Raw genomic sequence first — 19,567 nt, 5'->3', positions numbered from 1 at the left:
GGCTGCCCTTTTATGCAAAATACACCAGCGTAAAACATTAAAAATAAGCTCAAGCGACTTAAACTTCGCCAAATCCACATGAAAATACACGATGACATTAAAATCCACAACACAATACACAGCAAAAGCATCTAAAAATCAAGACACCAATACTCAACAAGTTATTCATACAAAAACTAAACTAACAACTAAGAAAAATAGTAAACACTTGGGTTGCCTCCCAAGAAGCGCTTGTTTTATGTCACTAAGCTTGACGTACCTCATCCTTACCTCACGAGGGCTCATAGAGGAATGTTGCCCTCTTACCCATAGCTTGAAAGTTTGATGAACAGAGTCTCTTGAAGGTAGAGGGGGAGTTGTCGGGCTTAGGACTACCTAGCAATGGTACATCCAATTTGTTCTATTCATGCCCATCTCAAACAGCCTTAAAGCATTTCTGGTGGCGTCCCCTCACCCCTCTTCATCTTCTGGAGCATCTTCTTCAAGATCCTCAGAGTAGATAGCACTTCTTCAGTCGAACTAAGCATCATTACTTCTTTATTTTCCTTCTCTTGGTCGAACAAACCCTCGTACGGGTCCTGATTGAATATTTCGTGCATATATTCATCAACAATGTCATCAGTAGTGTCTAGAAAATACAAAGTATCATCGAAATCAAGAGAATGTCGCATGGCTTTAGCAAGGTGGATTGTGAGCATGTCATCTCCAACACTCAAAATCTACAAGAAATATGTACTTGTCCTCCTTGACAGGACATCTTCGATGATACCCCTCGGATGTCTCACTATTCGATCCATCAATTGCAAAGTCATCCGAGTGGGTTTAGGCTCACCCAAGCCTAGCTTCTGAAAGAAGGTGTATGGCATGACGTTGATACTGTTCCCTAAGTCTGCCAATGCCATGTCTTCACCCAAATTGCCAATGTTACACGGAATAATGAAGCTTCTTGGGTCTTTCTTCTTGTTTGGAATGTTCTTTTGCAGCACCGCCGAGCAAGAGGCATCTAAGATCACTGCAACACTCTCCTCTAACTTCCTCTTGTTAGTCAACAAGTCCTTCAAGAATTTTGCATACTTAGGCATTTTAGACAATGCCTCAACAAAAGGAATGTTGATGTGGAGTTGCTTGAACAAACTTAGGAACTTCTTGTATTGTTCATGCCCTTGGTCATTCTTTAATCTAGATGGATAAGGGATTCTTAGCTTGAAAGGTGGTGGTGCCACTTCCTTCTTTTTTCTTGCTCCCTCTTCAACCTCTATGACCTCGGGTGCATTTTCATTGGGCTTCTCACTCGGAAACCTACCTTCAACCTCATGACCACTTCTCAAACTGAACACCTTAACATGTTCTCTAGGATTTGTCTTGGTATTGCTTGGCAAGCTTCCTTGTGACCTCTCTGATAGAGACTTCGCAATTTGCCCCACTTGATTCTCAAGGTTGTGCAAAGAAGCGGTATGGTTGCGAAGTGTAGTCTCAATTGATTGAAACCTTGTATCCGATGATTGCACGAATCTAGTCAAGGCCTTCTCCAAATCGGTCACTGGGGTGCCCAAATCGGAAACTCGGTTCTCCATGTTTGGGGCTTGTTGTTGTTGGAAACCCGGTGGCCCCATGGCCTTTTGTGGAACTTGGTTACTCAACGAGAAGTTGGGAAGATTCATCCAACCCGGATTATAGGTGTTACTATATGGATTCCATTGATTCCTCATCACATTACCCACAAAATCAACATTCTTAACCAAAGATGCATCACCAATGGAGATCGGGCAATCAGAGGGAGCATGTCCTCTACCACACACGGTCCAAGTAGTCATGGCCGCCACTCTATTTGAAGTTAGAACATCTAACTTCTTATTCAATGATTCCACTTGAGCCGCCAATGAAGTTACTACATCTATCTCATGAAGCCCGACCACCTTCTTCTTCTCCCTAGCATTCCATTGGTAGCTATTTAACCCCATTTCTTTAATTAGTTGATGAGCCTTACCCAGGGTTTTACTACCTAAGGTACCTCCTGCTTCTGCATCCAAGAGTTGCCTTGTGCTCAGATTCAACCCATTGTAAAAAGTCTAAACAATCATCCACTCTGGGAATCCGTGTTGCGGGTACTTTCTCAAGAGCTCCGTGAACCTTTCACACATCTCAAATAGAGACTCCAATTCTGACTGTACAAAGGATGAGATCTCATTCCTAAGCTTTGCAGATTTTTTAGGAGGGAAATAACGGGTAAGAAAAGCTTCTACCATCTCCTCCCTTGTGGTAATTGATGCTCTAGGTAATGAGTGTAGCCACTGCTTTGCCTTCCCCATTATGGAAAATGGGAAGGCTTTGACACATGTCCAAATATGCTTGTAAACCGCAAGTGCACGGGTGTCGAAGTAATAATTACCCCTGTGAGTAGGTAGTCGAATCCACAGGGAACAGGGCTACTAGTACTAACTTCTTCTCTGCTTTCTAACCTAATGATAAATGGAAAGGTGTGGTGATCTTATGTGTGAAGAAATGAATACCAGAGATGAATATGCAAGGGTTAAATTGATGGAGATCTCAATCAGTAAAAGTGGGGTCTTCGGACAATGCTCCCCCTAGGATTCAGGTTTTAGGTACCGAATAAGCAAAGTGCTTCTATGATGAGTAAGTTAAGTCGTGGAAATCCAAATATAATTGGATCCGGCCTCCAGATCACCGATACTAGTCCCCTATGAGGTCCCAGTGGAGAAATCGCTCAATCTCAACACCTCACACCACATATGACTTCAAAGCACTCTAGGAATTCCAAGAGGTGTATCCGATTCCTAAAGATTGATCCAACCCTAATTCCCAGCGAAGGATCCTAACCCCCTACAAGGTCCCGGTGGAGAAATCTCTCAATCTCACGCCTCACACCAAATATGGTTGCATAGAGCTTAGGGAACGGAGATAGAATACACTCAATCGGAAGGGAGAGGGGACACTCCACTATCTCATGACTCACCCTCTCAACGCTCTTTAACCTTGAAGTTCTAACTCTAATGGAGACCTCTCTCACATCAAAGTAACAAATCATGCAAATCCAATCAACTACAAGGACTAATTAAACACTAAGCAAATACCTCCTCTCCAAACCCTAGCCGTCTCACCCCTCAAGAGCCACACAAAAGATCAGAAAGAATAGGACAAAACGGCTATTTATAGGCCTTAGATCGCGTCTGTCACGTGCCCTCATGTGCCCGTGTGGATTTTCCATGCGGCCGCGTGAATAGTAATTTTGCTACATGACTGCTACAGTAAAAGTTCTCTATATGACGGTTTGGATCCACATCGGCCAAACCATTAAACTGTGCGGATTGTTGCAACATGTGGATGAATGCCTGCTTCAGCTCGAAGTTCCTAGCTGTAATCGGGGAATGCACAATACTCGATTGTGTCCCCAATACTGAAGGCTTGGCATAATCGGACAATGTCCTCTGTTGCTTATTTTGTTCAGCCATATTATCAGACCCTTCAACTTCCAAATCAGCTAGATTAGACTATTCTTGCACAGGTTCTTTCCCTTTTCTTCTAAGTGTACGTTTGAGCTCGGGATATCCATCAATCAATATTGAGGAGTTCCCTCGGGTTATGAACCTGGAACTGCACAAAAAAAAGAAAACAAATCAGAATGATGATAAAAAATAAGATGTGAAATAGAATGAATAAATGAATAGCTAAGAAAACAAAGTGCACAGTATCTCTAAACGCCTATCCCCGGCAACAACGCCAAAAACTTGACAACGCCCCTTGCGTATGTCCGTCAAGTGCACGGGTTTATCGAAGTAATAAAATCCCAGGTGAGTGGGTATCGTATCCACAGGGAGTAGGGAATAAAAATACCTAAATTGTTTCTTAACTAAGCAGAATATGAATAGTGATTTGTGTAACAAGATGTTATGCAAACAAAAGGAAAAGGGACAAAAGAGAGAGCACAAGTAAAGGAGAGGTAAGGCAATCAATATAAATGCGGTACTCAGATATTGATCCGCCTAAGACAGCCATTTCAAGTACAAAAACCCTCTATTATGCTTCCTAACTAATGCATTAATGAGTCATGGAGATCTTTTAATACATGGTCCCAAATCTAAGGTCAACCATGCCAAACCCTATACATGTCCCGGAGGAGAAATTGAATAATCTCTCAATTCTATAGAATTGCAATGAGTTCTAGAGATTCCAAGTGATAAATCCTCTTCCTATATGTAGGCTAACAAGATCCCCTTGCTTATATCCCGCAAGTGCACGGGTTTGTCGAAGTAATAATCCCGTATGAGTGGGGTCGAATCCACAGGGAGTAGGGAGTAAAGATACTTAATTCGATTCTTAGCTATATGGAGTATCAACAATGATAAGTATGGTAATGATTCAATTCTCAGAAATTAAAAGCAACAAGTAAGAGAGCAAAAGTAAGGAGTAGGCAAGGCAATCGATAAAGATGGGGTACTCGGATGATGCTTCACCTAGGATAATCGATTCAAGTACAAGAACTCTCTATTATGCTTCCTAATCAATGCAATGGTGAGTCGTGGAAATCCTTACATACATAGTCCCAAATATAAGGTCAACTATGCCTAACTCTACACATGTCCCGGAAGAGAAATCGAACAATCTCAACACCTCGCACTCGCATAGAGTTGCAATGAGCTCTAGGGATTCCAAGTGATAAATCTCTTCCCAGTTTTAGACCTAACCCTTTGGTCCAGGCGGAAGGTCCCTAGCCACAATTAAGCCCTAGATACTAAGATCACCTCAACGCTTCACTCCATTGCACGTGCAACTAGGCCCAGCGGAGGTTCATCCCTTAGAACAATCACTCTATTATGGCCACAAAGAACTCGAGGAACGGAGGTAGAATCTATCACGTCGGACGGGAAAGGGGACGCTCCTGTACCTCTCAACCCTCTCCAACCTAGCTTTGTCTAATGCTCGTGGTGTGTCACTCACTCACAAGGTTACCAACAAGAACTCTCAACCATAGTGTCACTCTAGGGAAAATGTTCATACAATCAAGCATTCAAGGTTGGAACTCACAATAAACATCAATTTATTGAAAGCATAATAAAGAAGTTCAAAGAAAGGAATACATCATAGGGTTCACAATCACCCAAGTACCCACTAGGGGTTTAGCTCTCCATGGAGCTAAGTACAATCAAAGAAATTGAATGTAAAAGCAATGAATCCATAAAGAAACCCTCTAGATGGTTGTGTCGATGGTCTTGTGGAAAGTCCTCTACTCGTCGTCCAAAGATTCCTTCGTCCGGTATAGGATACGCCTCAATCGAAGCTCCCCTACCAACCTTCTTCCTAATGGAATCACGATGTCGGAGCAATAGAACCTCTCCAAAACCTTGGCCAATACCCCTCGAAAACCTAGCCGAAGCCCTCTCACAAGTTGGGGAAAAGATGAAGAAAAGAATACCAAAATCGGGGCTGAATCGGCTTTAAATAGGGCTGGAATCGGGCAACTCCACGGGCGTGGACGATACACGCGCCGGTGCAGAATTTCCACACGGGCGTGGATAATTTCCACACACCCGTGTGGAGTCTCTGTTTCTCTGATTTCTCGGCCGGCTGTGAACAGTACTGCTACAATAATTGCTACAGTGTTGCTACTGTGCTCACTCGAATGCGAGGAGGTTGGCACACACTCTAGCATCTCACATCTATCCTATGTCTTCATGTTTGAACTTTAGCAAGATCTCCTCCAAAATAAGTGCATTATGATCCACATTGGCCTATTTCCTTCATACTCGGCCTCACAGCCCTACCTGCGTAAAAGTAACATAAAAACACACATTTTAATGTAAAAACCTGAGAAAAGTAATGCTCAACATAAGGAATGAACGCTTCGCATTCATATCACACAAGCACTTATCACGTATCTTTCTTACCTCACGGGGGTTCATGAATGAAGGTTGCCCTTTAACCCATAACTTGAAAGCATGATGAGCAAAGTCTCTTGAGGATAGAGGGTGTATTATCGGGCTTTGGACCACCTAGCAATCGTTCGTCCAACTTCCTTGGCTCATGTACATCTCCAATAGTCTTGGGGCGCTTTCGGTGGCGTCTCCTAGCCCTCTTCATTTTTCGGAGCACCTTCTTTAAGATCCCCGGGGTAGATGTTTCCTCTCCATTTGAACCAAGCATCATTACTTTTTCATTGCTTTCCTCTTGGTCGAACAAACCTTCATACGGACCCGGGTTGAACATTTCTTGTATATATTCATCAACAATCTCATCAGTAGTGTCTAGAAAATACAAAGTGTCATCAAAATCGAGAGAATGCCGCATGGCTTCAACAAGGCGGTAAGTGAGCTTATCGTCTCCGACTCTCAATGTGAGCTCTTCGCCGTCCATGTCAATCAATGCTTTGGAAGTCCGCAAGAACGGTCTCCCAAGTATCAAGGGTACATCTGCATCCTCATCGACATCTAGCACTACAAAATTAACCGAAAAAATGTACTTGTCCACCTTGACAAGCACATCTTCAATGATGCCTCTCGGATGTCATACCGTTCGGTCCGCCAATTGTAAAGTCATCCGACTAGGCCTAGGCTCACCCAAGCCTAGCTTTTGGAAGAAAGTATATGGCATGACGTTGATACTTGCCCCTGAATCCGCCAATGCCATTTCCTCACCTAAATTGACGATGTTACACGGAATAATGAAGCTTCCCGGGTCCTTCTTATTGTTCGGCATGTTCTTTTACAACACCGCCGAGCATGAAGCATCAAGCACCACTGAAGCACTCTCCTCCAATTTCCTCTTGTTGGTCAATAGGTCTTTCAGGAACTTCGCATACTTAGGCATTTGAGCCAAAGCCTCAACAAAAGGAATGTTGATGTGGAGTTGCTTGAACAAACTCGAGGAACTTCTTATCTTTGTTCATCCCCTTGGTCATTCTTCAATCTAGAGGGATAAAGGGATTCTTGGCTTGAAAGGTGGGGGTACCACCTCTTTCTCTTTGTTTGCTCCCTTCTTAACCTCTACAACCTCGGGTGCGTGTTCTTTCGGCTTCTCACTCGGAAGCCTCCCTTCAACCTCACGACCGCTTCTCAAAGCGATCACCTTCACATGTTCTCTCGGGTTGGTTTTCGTGTTGCTTGGTAAACTCCCATGTGGCCTTTCGGAGAGAGACTTCGCAATTTGCCGCACTTGATTTTCAAGGTTGTGCATGGAGGTGGTGTGATTGCGAAGTGTAGCCTCGACTGATTCAAACCTTGTGTTTGCTGATTGAACAAATCTAGCCAAGTGCTTCTCCAAATCTGTCATTCGGGTTTTGAAGCCTGAAATTCTGTTTTCCACTTGAGGGGCTTGTTGTTGTTGTTGGAACCCCGATGGCCCCATGGTCTTCTGTGGTCCTTGATTACTCCATGAAAAATTAGGATGATTCTTCCAAACTGAATTGTAGGTGTTGCTGTATGGATTCCCTTGAGGTCTCATTCCATTACCTACAAAGTCAACATTCTCAACTGAAGAAACATCACCAATGACGATAGGGCAATCGGAGGGAGCATGTCCTCCACCACAACCGGTGCAATTGGTCACAGCCGCAACCCTATTTGAAGCTATAAGATCTAGCTTCTTACTCAAACTCTCCACTTGGGCCGCCAATGAAGTTACCGCATCAATTTCATGGAGACCGACCACTTTTTTCTTTTCCCTAGCGTTCCACTGGTAGCTATTTAACCCCATTTCCTCAATCAATTAACGAGCCTCGTCGGGGGTTTTGCTACCTAAGGTACCTCCTGCCGCCGCATCCAAGAGTTACCTTGTACTCGGGTTCAAACCATTGTAGAAGGTTTGAACAATCATCCACTATGGAAATCCGTGTTGCGGACACTTTCACAGGAGTTCCTTGAACCTTTCCGATGTCTCAAATAGAGACTCCAATTCCAACTGCATAAAGGATGAGATCTCATTCCTAAGCTTTGCTGATATTCCGGGAGGGAAATAATGGGCTAGAAAAGCTTCTACCATCTCCTCCCATGTAGTGATTGATGCTCTAGGTAATGAGTGTAGCTAACGCTTTGCTTTCCCCTTTAAGGAAAATGGGAAGGCTCTCAACATGATGGCATCATCCATCACACCATTTATCTTCAGCATGTCGCACACCTCGAGGAAGCTCTCTATGTGACTATTTGGATCGTCATCAGCCAAACAGTTGAATTGTGCGGACTGCTGCAACATATGGATGAATGGCGGCTTTAGCTTGAAGTTCTAAGCTGTAATTGGGGGACGCACAATACTCGATTGTGTCCCCAACACTGAAGGTCTGGCATAATCTGATAGTGTTCGTTATTGCTCATTTTGTTCTGCCATGTTGTCAGATCCTTCTACTTCCAAATCAGCTGGATTAGGCTGTTCTTGTACAGGTTCTTTCCCTTTCCTTCGAAGTATACGTTCAAGCTCAGGGTCTCCTTCAATCAATATTGATGGATTCCCTCGGGTCATAACCTGGAGCTACACCAAAAGTAAAGAAAAAGAAAATCAGAACGATGATAGAATAAGAAGATATGAAATAGAATGTGTGGTGAAATAGCTAAGAAACAAAGTGCAAAGTATCTCTAAACGCCTAGCTCCCTGGCAACGGCGCCAAAAACTTGACAAGATACCCTTGCTTATATCCCGCAAGTGCACGGGTTTGTCGAAGTAATAATCCCGGATGAGCGGGGTCGAATCCATAGGGAGTAGGGAGTGAAGACACTTAATTCGATTCTTAGCTATGTGGAGTATCAACAATGATAAGTGTGGTAATGATTCAATTCTCAGAAATTAAAAGCAACAAGTAAGAGAGCAAAAGTAAGGAGGAGGCAAGGCAATCGATAAAGATGGGGTACTCGGATGACGCTTCACCTAGGATAAACGCTTCAAGTGCAAGAACTCTCTATTATGCTTCCTAATCAATGCAATGGTGAGTCTTGGAAATCCTTACATACATAGTCCCAAATTTAATGTCAACTATGCCTAACTCTACACATGTCCCGGAGGAGAAATCGAACAATCTCAACACCTCGCACTCGCATAGAGTTGCAATGAGCTCTAGGGATTCCAAGTGATAAATCTCTTCCTAGATTTTGACCTAACCCTTTGGTCCAGGCAGAAGGTCCCTAGCCACAATTAAGCCCTAGATACTAAGATCACCTCAACGCTTCACTCCATTGCACGCGCAAGTAGGCCCCAGCGGAGGTTCACCCCTTAGACCATTCACTCTATTATGGCCATAAAGAACTCGAGGAACGGAGGTAGAATTTATCACGTTGGAGCGGAAAGGGGACGCTCCTGTACCTCTCGACTCACCCTCTCAACCGTCTCCAACCTAGCTTTGTCTAACGCTCGTCATGTGTCACTCACTCACAAGGTTACCAACAAGAACTCTCAACCCTAGTGTCACTCTAGGGGAAATGTTCATACAGTCAAGCATTCAAGGTTGGAACTCACAATAAACATCAATTTATTGAAAGCATAATAAAGAAGTTCAAAGAAACGAATACATCCTAGGGTTCACAATCACCCAAGTACCCACTAGGGGTTTAGCTCTCCATGGAGCTAAGTACAATCAAAGAAATTGAATGTAAAAGCAATGAATCCATAAAGAAACCCTCTAGATGGTTGTGTCGATGGTCTTGTGGAAAGTCCTCTACTCGTCGTCCAAAGATTCCTTCGTCCGGTATAGGATACGCCTCGATCGAAGCTCCCCTACCAACCTTCTTCCTAATGGAATCACGATGTCAGAGCCATAGAACCTCTCCAAAACCTAGGCCAATACCCCTCAAAACCATAGCCGAAGCCCTCTCGCTAGTTGGGGAAAAGATGGAGAAAAGAATACCAAAATTGGGGGTGAATCGGCTTTAAATAGGGCTGGAATTGGGCAACTCCACGGGCTTGGACGATACACGCGCCCATGTGGAATTTCCACACGGGCGTTGATAATTTCCACACGCCCGTGTGGATTCTCTGTTTCCGGATTTCTCGGCCGGCTGTGAACAGTGCTGCTACAGTATTTGCTACAGTATTTGCTATATAACTTCCCAATTCTGTACTTCCGTCGGGGTAACACAAATGGGCACACGTTCACGTCTTGAATCACTTGCTTCTTCAATAATATACATATTGGTGGGGTTCTTGTTCTTATATGCATATGTCAGAATGCTCAAGTGTGACTCCCTTTGTGCCCCTCCAAATGGATGTGCTCACTCGAATGCGAGGAGGTTGGCACACACTCTAGCATCTCACACCTGGCCTATGTCTTCACGTTTGAACATTAGCAAGATCTCCTCCAAAATAAGTGCATTATGATCCACATTGGCCTATTTTCTTCAAACTCGGCCTCACAGCCCTACCTGTGTAAAAGTAACATAAAAACACACATATTAATGTAAAAACCTGAGAAAAGTAATGCTCAACATAAGGAATGAACGTTTCGCATTCATATGGCACAAGCACTTATTATAGGCCTAACTCTTTGGTCCAGGCGGAAGGTTCCTAGCCACAATTAAGCCCTAGATGCTAAAATCACTTAAATGCTTCACTCCATTGCACTCGCAACTAAGCCCCAGCGGAAGGTCATCCCTTAGCCCATTCACTCCACTATGACTACAAAGAACTTAAGGAATTGGAGTTAGAATAAATCACACCGGAGGGGAAAGGGGATGCTCCGCTACCTCTCTACTCACCCTCTCAACCCTCTCTAATCTAGCTTTGTGTAACTCTCGTGGTGTGTCACTCACTCACAAAGGTTACCAACAAGAACTCTCAACCTTAGTGTCACTCTAAGGGAGTATTCATATAATCAATGCATTCAAGATTAGAACTCAATAAAAACATCAATTAATGAAAGCATAATAACAAGGTTCAATGAAACGAATACATCCTCAGGTTCACAGTCCAAGTACCAACTAATTGGTTTAGCTCTCCATGGAGGTAATTATAATCAATGAAATCGAATGTAAAAGCAATAAATCCTTAGAAAACCACCTCGATAGTAGTGACGATGGTCTTGTGGAGAGTCCTTTACTCATCCAAAGGTTCCTTTATCCGGCCTAGGATACACCTCGCCGGATCAGTGTCGACGAAAACTCTCCCACTGACCTTCTTCCAAATGGAGGGTGATGTTGGAGCTGTAGAATATCTCTCAATCCCTAGCCAATATCTCTCAAAACCCTAGCCCCAGCCCTCTCTTAAGTTGGGGAAAAGAAGGAGAAAAGAATACTAAAATCGGGGCTAAAATCAGATTTTAAAGGGCTGGAATCGGGAATCCACACGCCCTTGTTGATATTCCACACACCCCTGTGGATATTCCACATGGGCTTGTGGAATTAACACAAAGGTGTGTTGAATTTCCACACGCCCATGTGGCTTCTCTGGTCAACTCCTTCTTCTGCCTTGCTACAGTATTTCGCTATTGTAAACGGGCACACGTTCACGTCGTAGATCGTCTTGGTTCTTCAATAAATGGGCATGTTGGTGGAGATCTTGCTAAATATGCACTAGCCAGAATACTAGGATGTAACTACCATCGTGCTCCTCCGAATCATTGCTTTAGCTCGAATACAAGGAGGTTGGCACACATTCTAGCATTGTCACGCCCCGTCTCGCGGGTCCCACTCATGACATACCGCCACGATAACCCAAGGGAGGTCCAACACTAACTCACCCCTAGATCACCGTAAGGCTAACCTGTTTCCTGTACAAAACCACTATAACAATAATAAACATTCTAGCAATCCAATATACCCAAATGTTCCTACACAACCCATCACTTTAATTTAAACCATGACAACAACCATTCACTTAGAGAGTATACATCTCATACACAACATAAAGCTAACCAACATATTTAAAAGTATCAAAGAAGAAAGATACATATTAATATTAGGGTTGGTAATATCCTAGTGGATCCATCAACTACATGCCAAAATATATAAGCTTCATACACAGCTTAAGAAAATACAAACTACTCTGCCAAGCACTTCACGCTTCTATCCCGCTGCTGTGCTGTCACCTGGGGGAGGGAAAAATAAAGAGGGGATGAGTAACTAGGTTACTCAGTGAGTGGCTAAACATGGAGCTATATCCCATACATAATATATTAAAGTAAAAAGGTAAAAAAAATATATTTCAACTCCTCAAAATATTCAATATACTTTGACTGTCAAGTATAAATTAAGATATAAAATTTACAACAATGAAATGCTCGATAAAACTCTTTTAAATCATCTCAAAATCCATATGAGTAAGAAATCCAAGTTTATACTTTGGCTTAGTAACTCATAATTCAAAAATGTATAAATCATCGATTAAAATAAACAAATATATTTTAAATAGCCTCGAAAACCCTCCCTCACTAACCGTGGCCGCGGTTAGGTCAGGAGCCACCAAGATGCGCATATCTTGGCGTTGGTCACTGGGAAGTTCGTGTGGTGACCCGAACAACCCAACTATATCCAAGTCGTGGCTCTACGCTCCCACCGAAATGGCATAACCGGTTTGACAAGTATTCCACGCCACCTCTATACAGGTCGGCCCGTGGAAACCATCCACACTCTCACTCGCAGTAAGTATTGGGGTTTCCCGTCACCATCAAAACCACCCCGTCAAGAACATGAAGGCCGTAGCCCACCATTTCCATGGATATGTTCAAGACCCCACGGGTGTTTGCATAATAAAATCCAAATATTCATTACAAACTGAAAAGGGTCCTTATTCAGGACTATGTTCACAAATCATGAATGAAAGCAATAAATAGCATTCTCGCCCGTAGGCTAAATATATTCATCAATAGGGAACAAGTATTCACAAATGCCAATCTCACTCCAAAAAGTCAACAACTTGTTCATAACCATTCAATGAAAAACATTTTTCGTTAAAAAAACAGCATACAAGAATATTCATTGAAAAACACATATGTATACCTCAAATCAATTACATCATTTTTCATGGTAATATTCAATTTGTTTTTACCCAAAGCTTTTTGGTCATCATAGGAAAAAAACATCAATCTTTTATAAGGATACATAATTCAAACATATCTTCTAAAAACATATTTTTTTCAAATCATAACAACAACATATGTATATTAATAATCTTTAGTAAAAAAACCATGAAGGAGATCAAATCATAAATCCTCATGATATCCAAATCCAATGAATAACATCTCAAGAGTTTTTATAGATAGAAATCTTGTCATTCAAAGGCCAATATATATATATGTATATATATGCATGATATATAGTCCATAATTTAGTAAATCCCACTCACAAACTTGGCGAGCTAACACCCTCCAAAGTTACTTGTCTATAATCTCTTTTCCTTTGCTTGAAGCTTCTCCTCCTAGAAGCCGTTAAACAACCAACAAAAAGCAAGATTCAACAACAATACTACAACCAATTAAAAAAAGAAGGAAAAATGTGCTTAAAAATAGGAGTAAATTGTTTCTAGAGTTTTCTAAGCACTCTAATAAGAAGATATAACAAGAATGAAACCTTTAAAAATCCTCAAAAATCAGCAAAAAAAGAACAAAAAAGGAATTCAACTTGGGTCGGTGCTACAGTAACCCTGAACCCTTGAGATGCAAGATGTCTCTCATTTCCTCACCAAATCATGGTTTTTACAACCTTAAAATGATTCTAATCTTTAAATCACTTCAATAACTAAGATTTCTCACAAAAAAATTTCAAAGAATCACAACAAGGATGAGAGGAGTGAAAAGGAGGAAGTTGATGTAGCCTAACTCACCGATAATCCTCTCTATGCCTTAATCGAACTCTTCTTCTTGTAAGGAGATGAGATTTCCACTTCTTCTTTTGTTTGGGGATCAAAGATGAGAGGTTTGAAGAGAGAAAAAATGAAGAAAAATCAGAGGAGAAGGAAGAAGGAGAGAAAAAAAGAAGCTAGGAATGTCCTAGAAGGTCCAAGAAGGTCAATATATATGCCAAGGCTCGTGAGACCACTTTGAGGCCACTTCTGAAATCTTCACGGGCTCCATGCGCCCGCATGGAGGCCGTGAGGCTTTCAGGTTGGTCCATTTCAGCCCACAAAAATTGAATTTTTTACCAGAAACCCTCACGGGCTTCCATGCGCCCGCATGGAAACCGTGAGGCTTTCAGGTTAACCTCCAAAATGACTCTCTCCCACTTTAAAAACCTCCCAAAAACCATAACTAAGTTCCTAACACAAAAGAACACTCAAAATACTTAAACAACAAGTTAAACTCAAAAGGCAAAACATAAGCAAAGTAAAGAAAAAAGTCAAACTCCCACATCCTACCCCCCTTAAAGAAATTTCGGCCTCGAAATTTAGCATACCTCTAGTTTCAAACAACAAGGGATATTTACTCTTCATTGCTCCTTCTGGTTCCCAAGTTATTTCTTCTACAACATCATTCCTCCAAAGTACTTTTACCATAGGTATGTTCTTTCTTCGAAGATTTTTCACTTGGTGATCCAAAATCTTCACCGGTTGCACCTCAAACTTCAAATCTTCTCTTAACTCCACTGGTGGTGTTTCAAGACAATGAGAAGAGTCAGGGATATACTTCTTCAACACGGAGACATGAAACACATTGTGAATCTTTTCCAACTCAGGTGGTAATTCTAATCGATAGGCTACCGGTCCAATTCTCTCTAGAATCAAAAATGGACCTATATATCGGGGATTCAACTTTCCCCTACCTCGAAACCGAATTACCCCTTTCCATGGAGAAATTTTTAAGAATACTCTATCACCAACTTCAAACTCCAAGAATCTCCTTCGATTGTCGAGATAACTCTTTTGCCTATCCCCGAGCATGCTTTCAATCTATCTCTAATCACTTTCACTTTCTCAATAGTTTGATCAATTAATTCCACACTTTGAAGCTTCCTTTCTCCCACTTCATCCCAACAAAGAGGAGTCCTACACTTCCTTCCATACAAGGCTTCGTATGGAGCCATACCAATGCTTGCTTGAAAGCTATTATTATAGGCAAACTCCACCAATGCTAGGTGTTGATCCCAACTTCCTTGAAAATCTATAACACAAGCTCTTAACATGTCTTCAAGGGTCTGAATGGTTCTTTCTGATTGACCATCTGTCTGAGGATGATAAGCAGTACTAAACTTTAAAGTTGTACCTAGAGCCTCCTGAAATCTTGGCCAAAAACGAGAGGTAAATCTAGGGTCTCGATCCGAAAACTATCGAAACTGGTACTCCATGCAATTTCACTATCTCATCTATGTACAACTTTGCCAATTTCTCCAAGGAATACTTAGTATGCACTGCTAAGAAATGTGCTGACTTTGTCAATCTATCCACTATCACCCACACTGCATCAAAACCTCGAGTTGTTCGTGGTAAACCTACCACAAAATCCATCGTTATATGCTCCCACTTCCATTCTGGGATTGGAAGAGGTTGTAACAATCCTGAAGGTCTTTGATGCTCTGCCTTGACTTGTTGGCACACTAGGCACTTAGCCACAAACTCGCTATCTCTTTCTTCATTCCCCGCCACCAATAATTCTCCTTGATTGTTCTCGTACATCTTGGTACTTCCGTGATGAACTCGCATAAGTCGAAGAATGAGCTTCTTCCAAAAATTACTTTCTTGAGCTCTAAATCGCTGGAACACAAACACGCCCCTCGAAAACTCTAGGATTCCATCTTCTCTCAGTCCCCGAACTCACTAGTCTCTTCCGTATGTAACCTCTCGCATCTCTTGTATCAACTTTTTCATCATTACCCTCAAGCTCCTTAATACGATCCAACAAGTAATGGTCTTACTATGAAGTCTGGCTACTAATGCTCCAAAGATCTCCAACGTTAAGGTCTAATCTCAAGCACTTCATTGCTGAAAGAAGTTGCACATAGGACACCCTCAAAGAAGATATCAAGTAGACTTCCTACTCAAAGCATCAGCAACCACATTTGCTTTTCCTGGATGATAGTCTATGATCAAATCATAATCCTTTATTAATTCCAACCATCGTCGCTGCCTCAAGTTCAATTCCTTCTGAGTAAAAAGATACTTCAAGCTTTTTATGGTCCAGTAAAAAATCCGACACGCTTTCTCCAAAAAAAGATAATGCCTCCAAATCTTCAAAACAAAAACCACCACTCCTAACTCCAAACCGTGGGTGGGGTAATTCCACTCATGTCGCTTTTAATCGCCTAGAGGCATAGGCCACCACTTTTCCCTCTTGCATCAACACACAACCTAAACCTTGCAGAGAAGCATCACTGTAGACTACAAACTCTTTCCCACTTTCTGGCAAAGTAAGCACTCGGAGTCGATGTCAAACGGTCCTTCAAAGTTTGAAAAGCTGCTTTTCACACTCATCATTCCAAGAAAAACTTCACTTCCTTACGAGTTAACTTTGATAATGGCAAGGCAATTGAAGAAAAATCCTTCCACAAATCTCCTATAATAACCCGCAAGTCCAAGAAAAACTTCGAACTTCGGTAACATTCTTCGGCCTTTCCCACTTTTACAATGGCTTCAACTTTCTTTTGGATCCACAAATATCCCTTCTCCTGACACCACATGTCCAAGAAATCCAACTTCATAGAGCCAAAACTCGCACTTGGAGAATTTAGCATATAATTTCTTCTCCCAAGAGTTTGCAAAACAATCCTAAGATGTCGAGCATGCTCCCTCGTTTGAAGGTGAATAGACCAAAAATATCATCAATAAAACACAATGACAAACTTGTCTCAAATAAGGTCTAAACACCCTCGTTCATCAAATCCATAAAAAGTCGCAGGAGCATTAGTCAAACCAAATGGCATCACCAAAAAAACTCATAATGGCCATAACGGGTCCGAAAAAGTCTGTCTTTGGGACATCCTCCCGACTTAATCTTCAACTCGATGATACCCGCATCGCAAATCAATTTTAGAGAACACCTTTGCTCCCTTCAATTGATCAAATAAATCATCAATCCTTGGCAATGGGTACTTGTTCTTGATTGTCACCCGATTTAATTGCCTCGTAATCTATGCACAACCTCATAGATCCATCCTTCTTCTTTACAAAGAGAATCGGTGCACCCCAAGGTGATACACTTGGTCGAATAAAAACCCTTTGTCTACAAGATCTTGCAATTGAGTCTTCAATTCTCTTAGCTCTGCTGGTGCCATCCGATAAGGTGGTATAGAAATAGGAGCCGTACTGTAGTAAATCTATAGCAAACTCCATTTCTCTATCTCGGTGGTAAACCTGGTAAGTCTTCGTGAAAAAAACATCCCGAAACTCACTCACCACTGGCATCTCTTCTAAAGCTGGCTCCTTAACTCTTGTATCTACCACATGAGCTAAAAATCATTGGGCAACCCTTGCCCAACAATCTTCTAGCTTCCATGGATGAAATTAAACATGAAGGCAAAGTCCTTCTCACACCCTTTAACACCACTGCAGGGGTCCCCGAAGACACGGGAAAAAGTAACTTCCTTCTTGAAACAATCAATGGAAGCATGATGTCTATCCAACCAATCCATGCCAAGAATGGCATCAAAAATCTTTGATCTCCAAAGGTATTAAGTCTGCCTTCAAGACAACTCCATTAATTAGCACTGGACACTCCCTGTACACCAAACTCCTTACTACCTCTTCACCTAAAGGAGTTTGTATCACTAACTCACCACCCAAGGGGGAAGGGTCACTATTCGCATGACATGCAAATGTAGTACTAACAAAAGAACGCTCTGACCCAGAATCAATCAATGCAAAAGCATTATGCTGGAAGATGGATAGTGTACCTGTGATCACATTAGGCCTACACTCAGCCTCTTCCTCTGTCATGGCAAATACTCGGGTCTGAGCTCTGGTCTGAGGTCGATGGGCACCTGGCTGCGAAGTGTTGCTAGCAGCTCCCGACTTGGTAGTAACTGGGGAAGATGCTACTGGCTGAGAACCTCTGAACTGGCTAGGACGGTCCTGAGATGCTGGTGTAGATCCACCCCGTCCCAACTCTGGACATGCTGACCTCAAATGTCCAGTTTGACCGCAATGGAAGCACTTGCGAGGTGTCTGACACTGTCCTTTATGCGGCTTTCCACAATTCTTGCACCTGTTACTAGCTTCTGGGCCTCTGACACTAGGAGCGCTATCAGAACGTGTAAGTCTCTGCTGATCACCACTCTGAGATAGTGGAGGTCTAGTGGGGCCTGGAGTAGAATTGCCCTTGGAGGAACCCTCACTCCTACTCTTCTTGGATGGCTGTCCCGCCTCCAAGCTTCTTCTCTTAGCTATGTTCTCTCGAACTCTCTTGCCTTCTCTAACCAACTCGCTTCGCCCTCAAAGTCGATTGTACCATCTCCTTAAAAACTTTGCTTGCTTGTAACTCGCTCATTCTTTCTCTAATACCCAAGTTCAAACCAACTTCAAATTTAGAACAAAGAACTTCCTCAAGAGGGTGCTAACTCGGAACAAAAATTAGCCAAATCTTTCAATTCTCGTCTCATATTCGTAGAATCTGCCTTATTTCCCTGAACCGGCCCTCATAAACTCATGCCTCTTCCGATCACGGTGAAACCGGTGTAATATTCTTCATCAAATTCACGCAGAAAAATCGACCATGTAACCCCTGCCCAAATGATCTACTCTTCAAACTTTCCCACCAAATTCGAGCTCCGCCTCCAACAACCTAGTAGCAACCCCGAGTCTGGGTCTCACCACCTAAACTCATGTCATCAAAGGTAGCAATTACCCGCTTGACCCATTCTTTAGCAATCATGGCATCACTAGTGCCATCAAAAGAACCACATCCAAGTCGCCGAGCTTCTTTTAGAAGCTTGGACAAAGCTAAGGCTTGACTAGGTCCACCGGGCCTCTCCTGGGGTGGAATGAACCACTCGGGGCCCGTGGTGGTGCGAGTGTCTGTGGGGTAGTTACTGGGGTAGTCTGAGCCTGTCTCCCAAAAATCCTCCAATAGTCTAAGAAGTCCTGGTACTCTCGGTAGGTAGGCCGCCTCCCTTGGTAGCCCAATGAGACCCTAAAGGCTTCTAATGCCTCGTGAGTTGGGACGTAGCGAGCATGGGAGTAGCTCCCCTGAACCTCCGGGGCATGCATGTAGGCCGCCACCGCAGGATCATGCCTTGAACTGGCCTCCTGCCTAGGTGGCGATGGAGATGGGGGCGGGGTTGGTTCTCCTCGCCTTCCACCTCTCTGAGCTCTTGGTGTAGCAACAGCAGGGGAATTAACTCTTCCACGGCGAGTGCGTGAATGTTGTGCTGGCATCTTACTGAAATAAAAACATAAGACATCTTTTAGAAATCCACAATATGCACCAATGCTATATGCAGACTCGCTTGGATCCACTAGTAACAAAGACAAAAAAATCAGACATTTGACCCAATCGAGAAACTAACTCTAGATCTAGATTATACCTGCCTAAATCTACACCCTAAACTCTAAAACCAGTGGCTCGATACCACTAAAGTATGTCACGCCCTGCCCTCGCTGGGTCCCACTCATGACATACCGCCACGATAACCCAAGGGAGGTCCAACACTAACTCACCCCTAGATCACCGTAAGGCTAACTCTGCTTTCCTGTACAAAAACCACTATAACAATAA

General features: G+C 42.8%; 1 protein-coding gene and 2 non-coding genes across 3 annotated transcripts; 2 read left to right on the top strand and 1 right to left on the bottom strand.

The window, feature by feature from the left end:
- The first annotated feature begins 2,091 nt into the window (after positions 1–2,091).
- On the top strand, positions 2,092–2,198 carry LOC120253550. Its single transcript, XR_005534312.1, has one exon. It is a non-coding gene; the product is annotated as a small nucleolar RNA R71 (small nucleolar RNA).
- A 5,639-nt stretch (positions 2,199–7,837) lies between these two features.
- Positions 7,838–7,944, top strand: LOC120253545. The gene has a single exon (XR_005534308.1). It is a non-coding gene; the product is annotated as a small nucleolar RNA R71 (small nucleolar RNA).
- A 3,938-nt stretch (positions 7,945–11,882) lies between these two features.
- Positions 11,883–19,227, bottom strand: LOC120253542. The gene is made up of 4 exons (XM_039261875.1): positions 18,840–19,227; positions 17,748–18,284; positions 13,273–13,344; positions 11,883–12,016 (listed from the first exon to the last, which is right to left on the bottom strand). The coding sequence occupies exons 1-3, from the start codon at positions 19,225–19,227 to the stop codon at positions 13,301–13,303; spliced, it is 969 nt and encodes a 322-aa protein (XP_039117809.1). The 3' UTR covers positions 11,883–12,016; positions 13,273–13,300.
- Positions 19,228–19,567: the final 340 nt, after the last annotated feature.

Source organism: Dioscorea cayenensis, unplaced genomic scaffold (assembly GCF_009730915.1).
Source record: "Dioscorea cayenensis subsp. rotundata cultivar TDr96_F1 unplaced genomic scaffold, TDr96_F1_v2_PseudoChromosome.rev07_lg8_w22 25.fasta BLBR01000114.1, whole genome shotgun sequence".
NCBI lineage: Eukaryota > Viridiplantae > Streptophyta > Magnoliopsida > Dioscoreales > Dioscoreaceae > Dioscorea > Dioscorea cayenensis.
The sequence above is the reverse complement of the archived record's forward strand: the minus strand, read 5'-3'. Positions and strand labels throughout refer to the sequence as shown.

Bases quoted from the DNA above. Each gene is read 5' to 3' on its own strand.
- LOC120253542 (XM_039261875.1), bottom strand. From the start codon at position 19,227: ATGCCAGCACAACATTCACGCACTCGCCGTGGAAGAGTTAATTCCCCT. The intron at 18,285-18,839 runs GTTCATTCCACC...ATCGACTTTGAG, and splicing joins ACCACCACGGGCCCCGAGTG to GGCGAAGCGAGTTGGTTAGA. The intron at 13,345-17,747 runs GTACACTATCCA...AACGGCTTCTAG, and splicing joins TAGGCCTAATGTGATCACAG to GAGGAGAAGCTTCAAGCAAA.